Below are 20,092 nucleotides of genomic sequence, written 5' to 3' on the forward strand. Positions count from 1 at the left end.
AGTTGAAATGTTTGGTGAACAAAGAAACTTTGTTGGCCTTTTACTAGATTTCACGGGTTCGATATGTACAGTGAATTAGTTTGGTGTCAACCATTGTATTAATACATGTAATCATACTAGCCAGTATTGCAAGGTTTAAGGTTTCTTTGGAGTGTTATGAATTGAAGCTTTTTCTGCAACTTTTGTAACTTGAGGTTTTCTCATGATTTGCTGCCACTAATTGAGGACATCTCCTACCGTCCTTGTGTTGTTGTTAGCCCTCCCTGTTTGTGGACTTTAGGAACTATATAATCCTCCCAAAATCCTGTGTGTTGGTGTATCTTTTTCTCATATATATATATGTGTGTGTGTAGGAATGTTGATTATGGATCATTGAAGAAAACACTTTGTGAAATTGGCTTTGTTTGTGGTTGATGCTTTGTGATTTTAGAAAACATATTACTTCAAATCTTGATTTGACGGACTGGTATTTGAGTGCTAAGTTTGCTAGATTCAATAGTTTACTCTGTTATAAGGGAAGGATGGTTTGTAGTTGTTTCTGGTTTACATAACATCAGTAGTTTGCAGGGTTTACACATCAGTCTTAATGTGAGTGACAGGATATAGAGGCCAACCTTCATCCATTCTATGTTCTTCTTTTCTATCTTCAAAAGCTTTTATTCCTTGGAATTGATGGTCACACTGTCTGCAGCAGTGTATTAAATGGCTTCTGCAATGAGAATTCTAGCATTGGAACAGTTTTTTGTTGCTTGCTGAAATGTTTATGTATTTTGTGTGCTTGATGGATTGGCTTTCTGATAGAGCCATTCTATGTTCTGTGTTGTGTTTGTTGTGGCAGTTTTTAGCTTCTAGATAGAGCGTTTTATAGGATGTTTTACTTGGATTAGGAGTTGGGGCTGCTTCCGTTGCTGTTAGACCTTAAGAAAGGAAAGGATTTTTGATGTAGAAGAGTTAAATGTACATGCAAATAATTGAACTGATTAAAAATACTGATAGTGCCACATTGGTCTATCTGGCTGAACAAAAGAACTCTTGAGTCGTCCTTGGGAAAGTTAGTTGCTGAAGGCACTTGTTTCAGAGGGACAGCATAACGAGTCTCTAGGGCCTGAATTGGCCGCCGACCGGGCTGTTATGGTGTTTACTTCCACATTTTTCTGCAAGCTGGCCACGAGACCCCTTTTCATAGCAATCATATACTGGTGGTAACATGTTGAAGAAACTAGTGATTGATTCCCCCGCCCCCGGGGGTGGGGTGCAGTTTGATGTTCTATGGAAGTTCGTCAGCTAGTAATTTATTCAGAAGTTGGTTTACTTCTAACTTGGTCACAAATTATTCTGTTAATGTGATGATTTGGCTGATAAATAACACGTCAATATCAGATGGAGTGGAGTGCTCAAGCAATTACTACCTGATTACTGCTGCTCGTTTTGGTAATTTGAGATTAACGTGATTATGGCCAAACTCTTTAGTCGTGCCACCAGTATTTTATCAGTTGGAGCTTGTTGCCAAAGGAATTAGAATGCATTTAATATCGACGAATGCAAGTTTGAACTTTTACCTAGAAGGCCTCCTTATCCACATCTGAATATGCTAAATTCGTTTTTCAAGATCATCAAATAGGATTGTTGTAGTCGTGACCGGACGTCATGGCCGTAGAACAAGAAAGAAAGGCTGGTGTTCACGTAACTTTATCATGAAAGGGTTGTTGTCTACAATCCAGATTCAGCCGTACATTCATAGTCATAAAATGATGAGTTAAAGTGCGTCCACCACCACAGTCAAGACTCCGGCAGTAAAACTGCCTACAAATGCCCAAGATTGGAAGGGGAAAAAGAAAATGCTATTAGCCAAAATCACACCATCCGGGTTCGTCGACACTGATGTTTTGTCAAACAAAAGAACAGCAGAAGTTCAAATTCTACTTGTCTTGACAGGAAACAAGAAACAAACAGAATCCAGGCGACAATACAGGAAATCAAATCAGAACAAGGATTGGTCTCTTGGACTTCCTCTTAGGCTGGAAAAGCTGAGATCTTAGCGATTGCAGTGTGCGGCCAAATCCAATCCCTTGCCCATACCCAACACCAAATCCAACGCCGCACCCAATTCCAAACCCGAACACCGTTCTGAGGTAGTTCCACATCGACCCACCATTACCAACGCCCACCCCTCCCACCATTCCCATTCCCACCCCAACACCACAACCGACTCCAAAGCCAGCTACTGGACCCACCTCCCACGCTTCTTCTATCTGACGCCCACTTTCGTGGAGGAAGTCTGTCATCGATAATCGCTTGTCATCGTGCTTTCCGCTTTTGCCACCGATTCCCTTAACTTTCCAGAAGGAACTGCTGTTTGCCTCTTGTAAGCCATTGAAGAAGAGCTTTTCGCCATCCATTCCTGGTGAGGTTCAAGCTGGGTAGAATATGCGAAGAAAGTAAGGTCACTTTGATTTCTTTTTTTCCCTCTTTCGGTCCACAATACAAAGGTCAATGTGAAAATGGGCTCGGAAGTTTGTCTACAATTGCACCGCAATAGATTTTTGGGCTTCAACATTTTGGGTCGGGATAAAGCCTGCATTCGACCCACACTCCTAAGTCCTAAGAAATTAGTCTTCAGTTCTTGGGCGCAAAATTAATGAGCGAGAAATTTTTTTTTTTTTTTTGCCAAATACGATAGATAGACCTACGTACATTCCATATTATAGAGGAGGGGACCTGAAGAGATTCGAAGAGAAATCAGAAAAGATTGAACCACCAATCCGTTCAAGTGAGTGCACGTCCGGTAGTCACTTGAAGTGGCCTGCCACATTTAGTGACAAATTAATGCGTGAGAACGGGGTTGCGTATTCTTTGCAGGTGGGCGGTAGTAAAACTTATTATTATCGGAGTCATTATCGGAGCGGATGAAAAGTCTCTAGCTCAGCCGAAAAATGACGAAAACCATGCCAGGGAGGGACATTGAGTCGTTGTGCTGGTAGCGGCTAATAAATTTCAACAATTTACTCCCAACCGGCAACCAACCTTCTCATTTTCTTCTCTATCTCTACTGCTCTATCCTCAATATTTATTAGCTGCATGTTTCGCATGGTACATAACAAGTAACAACAACGAATCCTCATTACATATGATATAGTATAGTGTTTGACAAAGTAGTAATGAAACGAGACAAACGTGTAATTATGAAATTCCAAACAAGATTTATGTAACACATAATACATGACACCACCACAGTAATGATGAAATGATGAAATTTCAGACAAGATTTATGTGCTAAACATCATACATGACGCCACCACCGTGCCATCAGTAGTAATATTTCTACTTTATTATACAGAAATCTCGATGTCCGGTTGCCGAAGTTGAAACTTTAAGGTTTAGAGGTCACGTGTTCTAATTGCCTATCTCCTTTTCCGACTTTTTTTAAAATTTCACCATTTTACTGTTAAATTTTTTTTTGAAAAAAAAAATGTAGTATGCATTACTGATTTAATTTCAGTAATGTGGAACGACTTCATACCACGAGTCCTCTTCATTTTGCTGCAAGTCACAGGTCAATATCGAGTATCATAGACGATTTACCTAAGGGAGTTGATTCTTTACTATTAAGGACTATAGTTTCATTTGGACAGCTAATCTAAAATTTCAATTCTTTTTTCCGGAAAAAATTTAGTAATTGATTTCAATAATATCACGTTGACTGCGGTCCATTTTGTTCTTCAAATTGGCCTCTATAGTCACCAATGAAATCGCGTATTCTACCGGATCCCAAGTACACAATTTATGATTAAGAATAATCCCAGCTAAAAATAAAAAATAAAGCCACTGGCCATTTGGTCTAGTGGTCATCACTTCTTTGGTGATGCTGGAGGTCAGGGGTTCAACCCCTGCCTCCCACAAACCTGCCACTTTAAGTGGCTGGTCTTCTGCCCCCACGGGATAGCTCGAGCGGTCCGCTCCCCCTCCTTATGGTATGGCGACCTTCCTGGCTTGTCCAGGGTTCGAGTCCCACACAATTTATCTGAGTTGCATACCACATGTTGGTTTTTGCGTGTTCTTGAAGGTTGTTGAAAGTCTTTTCAGACTTCCATTGAAACTATCGTAGGCCTGACTTTAGTAATATTTGGTGCTTAATTTATCAGTTTTTTTAACATTAAAGTAACAAACCAAGTTTCACTGGTCAACAAATTGGATGAACTTTACAAGCCATACGCCATGCGAAGGTCCAAGGCTTGATTTAATTAGGAAAGGCATTAATCAATCAAGTAATTATGAAATCTCTATGTCGACTGCTACTACCGATCGAGTCTTCCTCTATTTCCCTATTTCTCCTTGTAAGTTACTTATAACGCTTGAAATCTACCCTTGAACCAAAACGAAGAGTAATTATGAAATCTTCTTCCTTTGTAAAAACTTTCATTTAATATCTCCAAAAGTTTGCTTTTAAAATTAAACTTGAGTGCATTGTTATACTATTATGTTACATAATCAGCAGGAGAGTTTGCACGTACGAAAAGAAAAAAGACAGCCGATCGATTGTTCTTGATACCATGATCTCGATACCATCATTAGCAAAAACTAACATGTTTTTACCATCAGATATCGTGTAATCTATTAAAGGTGGCGAGAAACCGACCCGAGCATTATTCTTATCTCCTTGTTTTTTTTTGGTTAGAAAGTCCCAGGTAAAATTAAACAAGAAGAGCCTGAAACGCGGATGAGACTTGTTCCAGTAGTTATCTCGAGTTAACAGAGCTTTCTTGATTAATTAACAATTGCATGGACTATTTCAAATTACAGAGCAAGAAAAGAAGAGATGCGTCTTAAGTAAGTATACTGCAGGCCCTTGTTTTTTTACAATTACGAGTACACGCCACATTCAGAAACAGGACGAAAATTCTTTTGTCGTTCTCCATGTTCTTCGTTGCTGCTGATTTGTCTATTATCAGTAGTGTTTCGTAGAAAACATACTTCTATTCCCGTCCAACAATAAAAGAGTAAGCAAGATTTTTCTTAAGCATCCGGCCGCCAAATACAGGGATCTCCTTGAATTGGCCATGCATGATAACTGATTGTGTTTTTTAAGTAATAATTTATTCATATTTTGGAAATTAATGGTAGCATTTGATTGAGAGGAGTAGAATTTTCATTTTTGTATTTGGAACTAGAACATACTTGGGAGCATATGAACTAGTACTAGTATCTAATGAAACCGCAAATATAGACCGTGTCTGATTAGTGGAGGGGAACAAACACCTCCTCCTGTGTTATATATACATATATAAAAGAAGAAGGGCATACTCTTTCTTGGCGCAGGATTACGTGCTGATTAATGCTGTTACTGTCTCAAGACTCGTAACGTAGTAGGAGTGGTATAATCTCTTTCCGCAGCGCATGATATCACAAAAGGGTAAAAAGAAAAGTAAAAAAGGAATGGCCTATTTCTTAGTGCATCTCATCATCATTTTTTTAACTTAATTTTAATGATGAAAGGAATCATGAGCTAAGCAATTATGAAGGTCAAATTCTCATATCGAAACGAATGCTTTTTTCAGCTATTGAGGTGAGTCCCAGTCTCCAGTCTTTACGTCCGTTTGAAGCAGAGAAGATCCTGATAATCTCCGTCAAAGGTTTACTTTTAATGGGCGTCAAATGAAGAATTCCATGCTCCGCACTTATAAGACAAACACGCACCTCCATAATCTTAAGCGCTTAAAAAACTTCAGAAAACCAATAAATGTTAAAACCGACTTTGTTGACCGGCCGCTTACGCTTACCAACTACTTTCAGCGGGTTGCCGAGCGCAGGACTCAGGAGGACGTCTCGCATAATAAAAGAAAACCATCCCCGCTTGCTACCAAGAAACAGACCTCGCCAACTCAAAAGATTCCTTTTGCTTTCATATAAATACTATCAGCCTTTCATTCCCATCCCTACGATAATTAAAAAAGCCCCCCAGTTACCAATCAAACCTTCCCTTCCCTGGTGTTTCCACATACAACTGAAAAAGATGAAGTTGCTTGCTAATCCATTTAACGGAAGCCTGAAGAGGCAATGGAGAAGAAGAAAGAACTATCACCGAATAAACGGATCGAGAAGGAATGTAAAGATTGTGAAGTTTGGAGGGCAGGGAGAGAAGAGGGCATGGAAGATCAGAGCAATTCCAAAGTTGCGTCTCAAATTTGCTTCCCCGCTGAAGCTCTGGACCAAGTTCAAGAACGCCTATATGAACATGATGCTTAGATTGGCTGGCAACGTCGGGGCAATGAACAGTGGAAATGATTTTGCCGGAAAGAGGATCCCAGAGGCTCGCCCGGTTCCTGTAACTTATAAAAATAGTGAGTTCGAAAATAGGCTTATTTATGAGATATACAAATCTCTAGCGGTTTCCATGGAGATGGATTCCAGGTAGGGCTACTGGCCCAGATTTTCATCTTTAATTTTGTCTTCCTAAACGTGGGTGAAATTTGATATTCAGCTTCTCCATGTACAAAGCGCACGAATTGTCTGAATGTGAATTTTAATATAGACCAATGAGGTTTATTTTCTTTAATGAGCAGAGTTATAATTTTTGCAGAGATTTCTTGTTCCATTTTGCTATGTAATATTTTAGCGTTTCAGTAATTCCAACTCCGAATGGTTGTCCTTCCTTTGAAAGGGATTGATTATCACCCTGGTCAGGAAATGTCACATTAATCGACTGTACAACCTCCCATAGTGAGTGGTATTGCAAGCATATATAGGAATTAGGATAAGAAAAAAGAAAAATTAATACCGAGCTTTGTTTTATGGGTCTCATTTTCATGCAATTTGTAATTAGGTGGAACCAATTTGGGCCAACTTCTTTCCTTCTTTCTTTCTTATTTTTCTTAAAAAACACTTTTCTATTTGTGAGTTTTGCTGTATTTGTTTTCAAATATCTAACCGCCATTTTAATGCTCTAATTAAGCTCTAGCTACTGCCCAACGCTTTAGGAAATTTTCAGACGTTGCAACCAGTAAACAAGAGAACCGTGCCTAGCTTTTAAGAAGGGGAAACGGGTTATAATTTATATAGTAAATGAAAACCACAAACGTCTCTTTGAATACAACGTACAACTACTTTCAACTATCTCGATATCCAGATGCCTATATGAAAGCTATTTAATTTGTGGTTTTGCTTAGCTTGAAAAGATATGTTAGACAACTAAATTGGGTAAATTCTCCTCCACACATTCTTTTTTTTTTTTTGTTTCTTTAATAGTATCAAGTTTCAGACATGTCCTTGTGGTCTTAATAAATACCACTAGTGTTCAGCTTCTTTGACAAGAGTTTTTTTTTTTTTTTTTTTAATATTTCTATAATCTAATCTAGGGGAAGGGAGCCTAAAGATAGTATGTATAAGGGTCTAATAAGTATAAAAACCTACTAGATCAAAGAGATATTCCTGGCATCTCTTTTGAATTTTTTTCAATGCAGGTAAGGTTCAAACCCCTAACAACTTCAAGACGCCTATACATCCTCAACTCCTTGTTATTTTCGAGTATGTTCAGCCCTACTGAAAACTATTTCAGTTTAAATGTTTATGCGACAGCTGAAGCTGCTTAACCAATCGAGTCAAGCTTGATTATCAACTGTTTTTAATGTCCAACCTATTAAAAAACAATTAAACAAATTTATTCTTTAATTTATAGGGGCAAGACCACCTAATAAAGAAATTTTGACGTTCTTAGCATCAAAAAAAGTTAAATATACATCTTTAAGGATGGCGCGAGATGAAAGCCCTCCTATTAATAATCAAGGCACAGACTGGTATCGAAATACTTAGACAAACTCCCAAAAAACTCCCAAAAAACTCAGATTCCAAACAGCCCCAATATGTCTATATCTCTTAAATTAGTGTCAGCACAGATCCAAGTATAATCATGTCAATTTTGACCAAAATTTCTATTGGGCCGTTCTTGGATTTTTTTGGGCTAAACCAGTAACTTAGCCACGTGTAGGACTGACAAAGCACAGCAGACTGATGCAGCCCACGTCTTAGAATAGTGTTCAGTCACCTTCCTCCACTGAGGTCTCCTCCTGTACAAACAGATTCTATCCCCCGGTGTCGGTCTGCAGCTTCTAAACCCCCGCGACGCCAACTCGATGCTAATTTCTATATCATAATAATTAACAAATGATCGAATAAAGTAGTAACCAAGTGGTGAAATTTGAATAAACCATCATCGATCAGTAGTAGAGAACTTCCAAGGATGCTCACCATGAAGAAGAAGTTGCTGAAAAGAATGATTGATAGGGTAGTAGGCTGGTGTACAGGACTCCCATCGATTAAGTTTTCAAAACTGGTTGCCTTATGATCAATGGGATGAAATTGTAAACAGTGGAACAAGACTGCAGAGCTAGCCTAGCCTCGAGTGAGGGAGTGAGTTAGTTAAAGAAGTGATAAGGAAGCAACGACTCTCTACATCCCTCTCTGCTGAAATGATTAGAGAGACTTTATTAATTACTTATTTCCCATGAAACCATTAGTTAAGTTATTCTTAATCCAACTCAACTCATCATCATCATTCCACTTCACTGACATACATAGTAGTGTATTCTTGCATATCACACCACCCTCCTCCTCCTTCTCATTCTTTCATCTTAAGCAATCTATATCGAACAATTATTCATAACGCACATAACACATAATCGGAATTCTGATGTAATCCACTTCATTGCCTATTTCCAGACAAATGTTACACTGTATCAAATAATCCAAATCCACTTAAATTTTTTTTTTCTTTTGAAAGATATATATATTTTTTTTTTGGAAAAAAAAATGGTCAGAAGAGGCTGAAAGCGCACTAAGTGTTAACTCAGTAGATAGAAGAGAAACTTCTTTATTTTAGTGAGAAAAATGGTTAGGACTTTAGGGACGAGGATCAGGGGGCCTTAACGGTCGGGGACCCACCTCAGCGAGTGAGCAACCGGTCCCCTCTTCGTCGTTCTCCTTGTGTTGTGAACCTAATTTCCCCGCCCGCCAGCCAGCCAAACTACTACTTCCCTCACTTTTGTTTTTTTGTTTGGTTTAAATTCTTCCCACCCAAGCAATGTCCAGAGAATTTCACCAACCATATGAAATGAATCCGAAGTTTCCAAACCCATGGATGTGATTGCTGCATCCTCTCACTCCTTCATAACCCCAGATCATATTACTACTTCCTTCACGCTGTATAGTGTTCTCCCGTACGTCCCGTGCCCAATCCCAACGCTACTCTACTCGTGAAAGATTAGCATATCCTCCTCACCGGAACCTTGACCACTACCGCCGCCAAGCAAATACACGCCCTCCTCCTTCATCGCCACCACATCACCGTTAAACCGGTACTCCGCACTTATCTCTCAATTTTCGAGCTCTTCCTCCCTCCTACGATACCATGACAGACGAAGTAGTCACCCCCGATCGCTGCCATTCTGACTCCAGCCTCATCCTCGAGTACCAGCAGCTCTACAACCGCTATGCATTTTGCCTCGCCAACCTCCGCGAATCCATCAAAGAAGTGCAGGCTCTCGGTCAAGACAACGAATCTCTCCGCCTCGCAAATGCCGACTTAGTTCACCGCCTCAGTCTCCTCTCCCGAGCCACCATCCACAACTGCCTCCTCTCCGACTTCAACCGCCTCAGAATCAGTGGAAACGCTACTCCCTCGCCGCGCTTATACTCTCGCGAGGCCTCACCCGCTCCGGCTCCCGATGTCATCCAACAAAAACGCTTCCAACGACGGCACCTCGCCGAACGGGTCTCCCTCCCTAAGAGCATTTCCATTCGCTCCGCCGGCTATCTCAAGTTTAAACCCGAATCTGCTGGAAAATATGAAGCTCCGACGACTCAGGCCTCGAGTCCAAACCGAGTTAACTCTCCACCCTTACCAGATTCGGTTAGAACATTTCTTATAAAAAAAGATTATTTTACGTATTCGATTGTCGTTGTTTTATTACGTCCTGTCCTGATTAGCTTAAAATGTCAGGTTTTCCGTAGTCTTTTAAAAATTGCCCCCTTTATATGAGAATACTTTTTTGTGGCGATAATTAGTTACCGTATAATAGAAGTCTATTAGAACTCTTAAGTCGAACTATCCAAGTTTCCGGTATGTGCATTACTCAGTGGAGGCTTATTAATTACTTTTAAGAATTTATGCACCACACTTTTGTGCGTGTTTAATAGTACGTAGATCAAGTACTTGTTTAATTAGTAAGAATTGAGATACATTAACTTGAAACTCAAGAGACGGTGGAACAATAAGAGAGTAAAAACTCTGTATTATATCACTCTTTGGTTATAAATTACAGTAATTAATTTGCAATAGGAGAAGGCTAGGCAAAGGGTGTACGTAGCAGGGGGAGGGAGAGAGGAAGAGGCGTCGCAGTTCGAGGTGTACAATCAAGGGATGTCCAAGACGGAGCTGTGTAACAAGTGGCAGGAGACCGGAAGTTGCCCTTTTGCTGGAAACTGTCGATTCGCACATGGGATCATGGAGCTGCGTCCGGTGATAAGGCACCCTCGTTACAAGACTGAGGTTTGCCGGATGGTTCTTGCTGGGGATATCTGCCCCTATGGTCACCGATGCCATTTTCGTCACTCCCTTTCCTGAGACCTTTTATTGCTTCTAGCTAATACAGACTGATCACTTAAGTTGAAAGCGGATACAGGATTCATTCATTGATTTCTACACATTTATAGATCATTGAGATGTACTGCTTATTGGTACTTAGCTGCTTGATAGCTCAAGTGTTGATTGTTTCCATGATGGACTATATATTGTGCAAGTATTAGTACGCAACAGTAGCATGCGGTTCTGCAGGTCCTTAATTCTGGATTTATTCTGTCCAATATTGTAGAGGAGCGTTCTTAATTTGTTGGCATTTTCGTGTTTTTCTATCCTATGTTGGAGATTTTAGTTGTATGGCAGAAGCAATAATGTTTTTATTTCATGTCAAGAGATCAAATTAATAAGGTGGATGCTGCAGACAACTGGGAAGCCCTGGCTGGCAGCGAAAAAGCATTTTGAGGCTGAAGTAAACGGCAAAATGGAAGCCATATGGTCGCTAGCTATTCAGTAATCAGTAACGAAAATACATAAGACCATGCACCGAATGTGAATCTGATAATGTCATTATTCCACATGTTCCCAAATGTAACCATAGTACGCAATATCTGATACGTGACAATTTAGCTTCTCATCTATCTCTGTAAGTTTCTCTTTGCATGTGAGTGGACTGAAGATCAGTGAACTACATTAACATTCAGATGAAACATTGAGAGGTTTGCTTTGTGTAGCGAGGAATGATAGTTTGATTTCATTTATGTTCGTACATAAACATAAATGAAATCACTCAAAAAGGTTGCAACATCAACAACTCCTTTTCCTTTCGTAACGCACAAATTTATAGATTGGGACCAAAAAAAACAATAAAATGTTAGATTATGAAAGGCTTGATATTTAACAGTTTTAATTTGGCTTTACCCATATATATATATATATATATTCAAGTTCAAATTCGAAGATAATTGAGAGGGACATGATTCTTTTTTCTACCAAATTTCCTTTCTCAACCACCGTTTGTTGAATCCTGCCCCTGAGCTTCAAGTTCACGGTGCCTTCTTGGCTGCATGCCCATAATAGTTCCGCAAGGGGGAATTCCTTCTTGATGAATCTCTCCAACCCCTTTGATCAGAATAGCCAGGGTCTCAAACATTGAATCTCCATTGTTCACCTAATTACAAATCCACTAAAGAAGCAAATAGCATAATTCGTGCTTGAAAGTTTTACAAAATCTTGATTAGCGGTCTCCCTTAATTTTTCTAATTTGCATTTGAATTATTGAAAGTTTATTGACTAGAAGAAAGTTACACATATGCTTCTATCGGAGCCATGCAACACTATGTGCAGTGTGTCCATATTTTAAGCATTGGCTGCAAATTTTACAAAGTGAATTCAGACTGCAAATGTTTACAGTGGCGTAATTAGGTTGAAAATCCATACAATGTGACCAAAAATCATAAGGAGGCTATTTTCAAAAAAAAAATAAAAATAAAAAAGTGACTCTAAGGAAAAAAAAATTATAAGTTGGATTAACAAAAAAAAAAGAGATTAAAAATTCAACATCATATTTACAAATTGAGAATCAATAGTGACATGAAAGTTACAGGCGAAACGTCTTACGAATTAAAGTGTTGTGATGAAAATATTGAAAGTAACCCCACTTTTACAATTTGTTATAATAGCCTTTTTCTTCTTTGAGTAAAGTTTTGACTAATAGTACAATACAAAATAAAATTACTTTTGTTAAGCTGCTTACCATTTTATAAATTACTTTCTTTTTTTATAAAAAATACAAATACAAGTGATATAATTCTATTACTTTTCCATGCGTGCGAATTGGAGATAAGTAACTTACATTTTTTTTGGGGGTTCGCATATAAAACGACAAATAAAATTACTTTTGCTAAGCTGCTCTTCATTTATAAATTACTTTCTTTTCTTATTAAAAAAATACAAATACAACTGATATAATTCCATTACATTTTTTTGGCGGTTGGATATAATTCCATTACTTTCTTTTCTTATAAAAAAATACAACTACAAGTGATATAATTCCATTACAATTTTTTGTGCACAAATTGGAGATAAGTAACATTTTTTTTGGCGGTCTGCATATAAAATGATGAGACAGTTTGCCCTAAGCCTGAACTACAAAAACGAAAGCAAGAAACACTACTTATCGCAGAAATCCACAAAGAAGTGCCACTTGGTTGCTGATGCTAAGTAATGGCAACCACGACGTCCATTCACTTCTAGAAGTTGGTTTTTCAGAAATGTCGAGTAGAAGCCCATGAAATTAGGTGAAATAATGTATGTTTAGGAGGCATTAGTCTACGTCTATGGAGAGAAACCTTATACATGAGGATGAGAGAGGGTTCTTAGGAGATAAGAGATGGTATATAAGAGTTGGGTTTGGATTCAAATTGTATTCTTATATAAGGTTTTTCTCTCGTAATAAAGAATGAGTTTTTTTCCATAGACATAAACTCAATGATGGAGCCGAATTACGTTAAATATTATGTGTGGTTTATCTTTTATGCTTGTAGTTTGTTTGTCATTAAATTGTTGTGTACTTAATATCTTAATAGTTGCGTGTTTCGCGCTTGGATCCTTTCACTTTTTGAGACTGACAAGCTGGAACTTTGCAAGTTCTTATTTTCTTTTCTATTTTTGAAGGTGCAGCAAAGATGATCATTTACAATCACAGAGTTCGATGCGTGGGATTTGACTGCCAGTGTTCGACATCCCTTAATGAGCTTTTCCTAGTTAATATCTATGGCCTGCTTATGGATTGGACAACCAAATGGAATTTCTTTTTGCTGTTTGTTATGCTGAAGATAAACCATTTGATCTCTGCGTTATTTGACAGATGTACTGTTAACCTCAAATTGGGAAAATGTTGTGGCTGTAGATGGTACTTTTTAATCGTAATTGTTGCTGTTATGAACAGAATTTGTTAGTCTAAGCATTTTTTGTTTCTTCTCTTTAGAAATGGGCCACTTGACCATAGGAGGGTTTAGACTTTTAAAGTTAACAGTTATACTTAAAGGTTATGTGGTTGTGTGTGTGTGTATATATATATATATCATGAAGTTTTAAGCCAAAGAAGACGAAGATGCATCTTTGAGTTGCTTGAGAACTGAGTGAAGTTAGCTAGTAGCGACTCCTCTTGATGCGTACTTACCTGATTAATGCAAGATCCGATGTTATCCGTCACGTGAGGTTTTGAAGGATTATAGTGCTTGGGTTAAAGGCAAATAAACGACCAAAAGAAAGAAAATCGGAATTCAAGTGATTCCCGAACGCGAGGTCGACAGAATTAGAATTATACGGGTTCCTTCCCACACCCCAGCTCATCATTCTGTCAAGTGATGTGGCAACTGAATTGTTCTAGTGGCATGACAAGCTGAAGGAAAGAAACCCCATCACTCACTCATCCAAATCCAGTTAGTTTATAGTTTTCCAGGTTGGAATCTGAGATTTGGAGCTAATGGAGATTACGTAACGTAGATCCAATAGGAGATGAATACACAATTAAGGTGATCCGTCTCTAGATGATGATGATGTTTAATGTATTGATGCAACTGTGACACCACGGGAGTTTAATATGGTTGATTTATCTCCTTGATCAAGCTACAAGGGGTGCAAAAGATGACACTCTAACGCCTCATTGGCCATTGCAAACAATAACCATTAGAAATTAAAGATGCAAAGGAAGCACACGCAAAAGAAAAGGGCACTGGGCTGGAAGATATGCTATCTCCATGTTAGAGAATGGAGGCTTCCACTCCCATATTATGTTGTTAAAAGTTCCAAAGAAGTCTAAAAGTAGCATCATCATCTCCATCTTTCTCTCCTGGAGATATCTTCGTCGTGTATGGTTGTCCGGCTGGCCCGAACTAAAAGAACCAATGACCCACAGCCAGAGGGATCGAACCCAAAAGTAATCGAATAAAGATGTACCCAGATCAGGAAAGTTTGATGCTTTCCCACTCCCAGCCATTCTCCTTGAAGGAATCTTTTGACAAAACCTTGCAACATTGTGGAGGTCTGGATGGACGGATAAACAAATTTGACTATGTGTCCATCACGGAATTTGGCAGTTTGCACCAAAGATCATGCATTAGCGAATTCAACGATGAGATGAGTAGTAAAGAAAAGCAAATACCAAGAGATAAGACTAGTGAAATATGCTTAGTTCTATGTTCCTTGACGAGAAGCCTGCTGAGCAGTGACCAAGTCCCAAAAAGGAAAAAGTAAATCTATCAACAAGAGAAAGGCTGCGTTCCACTCCTTCGCGGAGGGGACAAGTCGATAGATGAGGTGCTGCTGTAATTGCTGCAAAAAGAGACATAAAGGGATTAGGGACTGTAAGGGAAATCCCTTTAGGTCTGCGTAACACTTCTTTAATAAATTGTAGTTCATCGCAAATTATTAATACAGTTTTGTGGTAGGAATATCATATTTAATTATTGTTCACGTGAGACTGTGCATATCAGTTACATCAAAATTAATTACATCAAGTGTTTTGGACTTACTTTTTTTAAAATTTGCCTTGTTCGAAATATCCTATCCATTCATCATTTGGAATTGTTGCACTTGATATAATTTCTCTTCAGGAACATGGATAATCTACGGTGATAATAATACAACAAAATTTCAATTCTAAGACAGCAGATGTGTACACCAATATATTAAATGTAAAATACTTCAACAAAAAATTTCTAACAATAATATTAGCCGTTTATTTGTTTATGGAAATTGGTATTTTAGATTAATCACAACTATTTTAGTTTCAAAGAAAACTTTTAATTGATATGAATTGCACTCTACAATTGTTGGCATGGGCCCCTCCATCCGGAAGGAAAAGACAGCATGCTAGATGAGCAACACCCGTTATGGCTAATCTGAGGTGACATTGCCCGTTGTGGCGTATAAGCCTTATATTCCATTCCAGATATGGGCAGCCTGCTTTCCTGCGGTGCTAAGTGCTAACTTGACAAAGCAGCAGCCTTGACTTGGGAAAAGATGTACGCCAATAATTGAAACCTGCCAAAAGCGGTTGCGTATGATTTTTTTCTTTCTTTGGAAATTAGACTTGATCCCGATGATCATTTTCGTTGAGAACCGTATTGACCATTTCAAAAATTGTTGAAATTTACTTCAAAGGATTTCCACTTCATTTTTCACAGCAAATTCTTTGGCAATTATGTAGTCATATTTTAGTTCTTGTTGTTGGGAAATTTACAAAATTGGTCGGTTGATGTCCGGTCCTGGTCTTTGAACCGAAGATTGAGTCGGACATCACCAGATTCTTGAATTGAACAACATATGTGATGATCGGCGTCAGTCTTTGGACCGGACATCACCGTATAACGGTTAGAAACTGATCATTTTTTATACCCTTTTCATGCTACAATGGTTAGTCGCCTTTGGAATGGTGGCAAAATGTCTAGAATGGTCTGAACACTTATAATAGTGTTTGAGAAACCATTTAGTTAACACATGTTTTGTAGACTAAAAGTCACGACTTGATCCTTCGTAATCTCCACTATATAAAAGGTCCGGTAAGGGGGTGGTTTGCTGCAAAAAATCATTTTCGTCCTCTTTAAAATCCTTTGCAAAAACATACCATTAATTGTTCAAGTTGATTTGTCTAACTTTATGCAAGAGTTGAAAACAAATATCCTTCAAATTATCCTGAAGGATATTTGTCCAAATCCTTTGCACATTAAAAATCTGGACAAATAAATCTTAAAGAAAAGTGATTTTGAACCACAATTTGAAGCCATTTCATATCATTTTCTGTTTGTATCGTCAGCCATTTTTCCTTGTATTATCCCCAACACTTTTAACATATTTAAATTCCACCTAACCTACCGTGTATATACACATACAAGCAATTATCACCCTCACTTATATTTATATACTTTTTCTAATTAATTTTATATTTTTTAAAATCTAATACCTAAATTATATCCTCATGATACCCGTTGGACTAACCCTAGTTCTTTATCAATTCCCATCAAGTAATTAGATTAGGGCTAGGGGGATTCTGTGCAAAATGATGTATCAAGTTGTTGGAACATAGACTAGGGCTGAAGCTATGGGGCATTGACAAGTGGAAAGATGGAGGACCACCACCTCTATAATTAGCTAAAATTTGTTTGATTTGATGAGACAACAACAACAACAAAGAAAACGATATATAGTGAGATGGGAAAGGGAGTAGAATATTGTGACGGGGGATTCTCCAAGTCCATCTGTGCCTCTTCTTTTTTTTTTATTGAATTTTTCTTTGTTCTATCTCCACCTTCAATTCTCCATGCTTCTTGGCCACTTGCATTGGAATTTGCATGCCTGCCTAATCTCTGACGCATATCACACAGCCTTGGCGACGATATCAGGAGCAATTCCATAAAATCTCATTCGTTTTATCTGGACTTGGCGAGAATGAGATGAGCAACAAACTAGCATCCACAAGAAAAATATTCCAGCACACGATTATTCCGGTTACATGCAAACCAAGCGAATTGTCTTTGGCTCCCCTGGTCAGGGTTCTCAAACACACGATTTGGACATCACACACTGAGAAAGCTTTAGAAATATTTAACCATCGTTACACATACATTATGAGTCATTCAGATTCCAGAGTCCAGAATATGCATGATAATTAAGGTTGAGTTCAGAGAGATAAATTGAAACCTAAAGTTACCAGTTGATAATGTGCATTCTGGGCCTTTATTCATCAGGATTCATGTTGACTATGCATGCATGACTAGCTATTTGATTTGGTAATATTGTTGTTTTGCGCTACCATTTGATTGTGCAGTTAAATATGGATGTCCATGTTACGTTCAGCCATTAATAGTGCCAGTACTGGCGGAAGTTTCATGGCGTTGTTTGGGGGGTCTAAGGTTTTACAAATTCTTACATGTTCCCTTAAAAATTTACATATTTTGACCTTTACTTTTTAACCTTTCCTACCCCTAACTGCCAACCCAAGGATTTGAATTCTATATATCTTCGCTAACCTTGTAGAGATTGGAATTTATCCCCGTAAGATTTTAGAAATCCACTTACCTCTTTTTACAATATTAAATGTTTTTGCTGTTATCTTTGAAAAATTAGCTTTTGCCTCCAAAATTTTTTATAAAAATGTAAGAAAGCACTTTTTAAGTTTACAACTCTACTTATTTTGCCCCCCCCCCCCAAAATCTCAACTCCTAGTTTCGCCGGTGAGTGGTACAATATATCGTATGAAGATTTGCTGACAATCAGGCATGGGTCTTCTGATACACATTAAGGTGTCGTTTCTATGTTACACACTTTAATGGATTGATAATCGTACCCGTTAAACTTTTACAATAATGCCCTTAATTAAATTTATAATTCTTGGAATGACCACGTGTCAATGCACGAGAGTGTGTAACATGAGTGTTACACATTAATGCGTGTAATAGAAAACTCGTAACTTGACAACCGTACCATCATGTCAATGGAGAGGGATGACCTTAACTTTTCAGGAAAATTCTATGGTCGCGTTTAGATAAACATTCACTTAGGGTTTATAGCTATTCTGAACAGTTTTTGGAAAAAGTAAATATTTTCATGTTATTCAGGAATAAATGCATGTTAATGCAGCTGACATAAAATCTCATATTCGTCATAAGAGCGGTAGAGTCAAAATTGGACAATCGAGGCTTGACAGCCAGATACAAAATTTCAATTTATATAAGGATTGGGTTACCTATAACTTGCAATTTTCTTCCTTTTTTTAATTTAGAGACATGTAACAATGATAAAGATCCCTGCGAAAATGCTTATTTTACCATGGAGAAGACAGTTAATGACTCTCAAAATCTTTTGCTGCTACTGAAAATGGAGTTATAAAATGTCTAAATGTGTTACGTTATCCCTTAAAATTAAGATGAATCACGTGAACCATAGATTAGTATGAAAAGGATTCAAATAGAACCAAATTACCAGCTGTTAGTTCCCTGGAGTAATTAGTCTGACTGTGCAGCAGTCAAGATTGAAATGTTCAGCATCAAATGTTAAAGAGTGATCAACCATATGATTTAGGGGCATTTGGTAGATTTTAATTGCGTAACGAATATTTTATTTCCTATAGGTGCGTATATACCCTGCCATGCGTTCCATTAAATTAAATCCAGAGTCAAACTTGTTCACCTCTGTATCATTACAATGAGTTAACGTTTTAGTAAAAACATATTAATATACTTGAGCAGTCCTAAATCCCTCTCCTTCGTTGGAATAAGAGCTATAGTCAAATACTAATTCTGATATCTAGTTTCTCACATAGCATAAATGGAAGGGAAATGATTGGATTATGCGATAAGGTGGAAGAGATTGTAAATAAAACGTCATGCATTCAAGACATCCCACCCATAAAAAAAACCATAAATGGAAACCCAAATATATTACCAAAAAATTATATCATTAAGGTGAATGAATGCTTCTCCTGTTCTGTTCTGTAAGTATTAGACAAGAATAATCCGTACTACCTATCGATAGAAAAAAGTTGGTACATAATAACTTCATCACCTAATACCTTATCACAAAAAAAAATTTTTTTTTTTGGGGGGTTAATTGAGCTGATATTCTGGAATCTATCAATTAAAGCTTTTGTAAACTGCTTGTTCGAAGTAACAACCTGCACCAAATATTCTTATTGAGACGACAGATAGAAGAGTTAATCTCGTTTCAATGATTATTTGTATGATGCATCAGAAAAAAAATTGTCCAAATCAGCCACAAATCTCTCAAATGCAAAATCGCACATATGACAAGTATAGCTGCGTCCGTTCTCCTTAATTTGCAAGTATTATTCCTTAGAAAGTTGTATGTGACACTAACAGGAGATGAGCACACAGAAACATCCAGGATCGAATGCCAAAAATGGAAATGAAATTGCTCGTAACACGTCTTTGCTGAGCCTTAAAGGAAAAGGATTCCCCCGCGCATGCAATCTTGTCTGTGCCAAAATATTCTTAATTCTTATTCTAAAATCAAACCACTAGAATGATAATATCTTTGTCTGACAGGTGGGTTTGAATGCAAATAGTGTGTTACATATTGTTCTTTAGTTCTTAACCCGCATCTATCAAGTGGATGACGGATAAAATCACTTCATACATCGTTTTCAGCTTCAACACTTTACTCCAACATCCAAAAATCGTCTAGTACTAATCATGCTTTAGTCAATGGCTGTTGGTACTTAATTAGTACTAAAAGTTGATTACAGTTCCAGCTTTGATGTCACACTTATATTCTTCCTTTTTAATCTCCATATCAAAGAAACTGGAAAGGGACCACCGCAGGAATATAACTTGAAACAACCGCTAATTTGTGTGTAAGTTTTTCCCTATAAATAGAGTGGCAGTAAAGATGCTATAGTTCATCCCAACTCAACTGCTTATCTTCTCTATTCTATCCTAGCAGTCCTAGATCCCTGGCCTTCAAGCCTTCACCTTCCTTTGCCGGCCCTTCTTGCCTCATATG

General features: G+C 37.9%; 2 protein-coding genes across 2 annotated transcripts; both read left to right on the forward strand.

Moving 5' to 3' along the window:
• Positions 1-5,837: 5,837 nt before the first annotated feature.
• Positions 5,838-6,550, forward strand: LOC113763389. The gene has a single exon (XM_027307174.1). It carries the CDS (start codon positions 6,011-6,013, stop codon positions 6,410-6,412), a length of 402 nt encoding a protein of 133 aa, XP_027162975.1. The 5' UTR covers positions 5,838-6,010; the 3' UTR covers positions 6,413-6,550.
• Positions 6,551-9,343: 2,793 nt separating this feature from the next.
• On the forward strand, positions 9,344-10,878 carry LOC113763654 (zinc finger CCCH domain-containing protein 15-like; the record flags this gene model as incomplete). Its single annotated transcript, XM_027307535.1, has 2 exons — positions 9,344-9,901; positions 10,331-10,878. Coding segments are annotated over 2 exons (843 nt in total), but the record flags the coding sequence as incomplete, so codon positions are not given.
• Between the last annotated feature and the right edge of the window lie 9,214 nt (positions 10,879-20,092).

This window comes from Coffea eugenioides, chromosome 2 (assembly GCF_003713205.1).
Source record: "Coffea eugenioides isolate CCC68of chromosome 2, Ceug_1.0, whole genome shotgun sequence".
In the NCBI taxonomy this organism is placed as follows: domain Eukaryota; kingdom Viridiplantae; phylum Streptophyta; class Magnoliopsida; order Gentianales; family Rubiaceae; genus Coffea; species Coffea eugenioides.

What these genes read in the sequence shown, in the direction of transcription:
- LOC113763389 (XM_027307174.1), top strand. Translation starts at nt 6,011, where the DNA reads ATGAAGTTGCTTGCTAATCCATTTAACGGAAGCCTGAAGAGGCAATGG.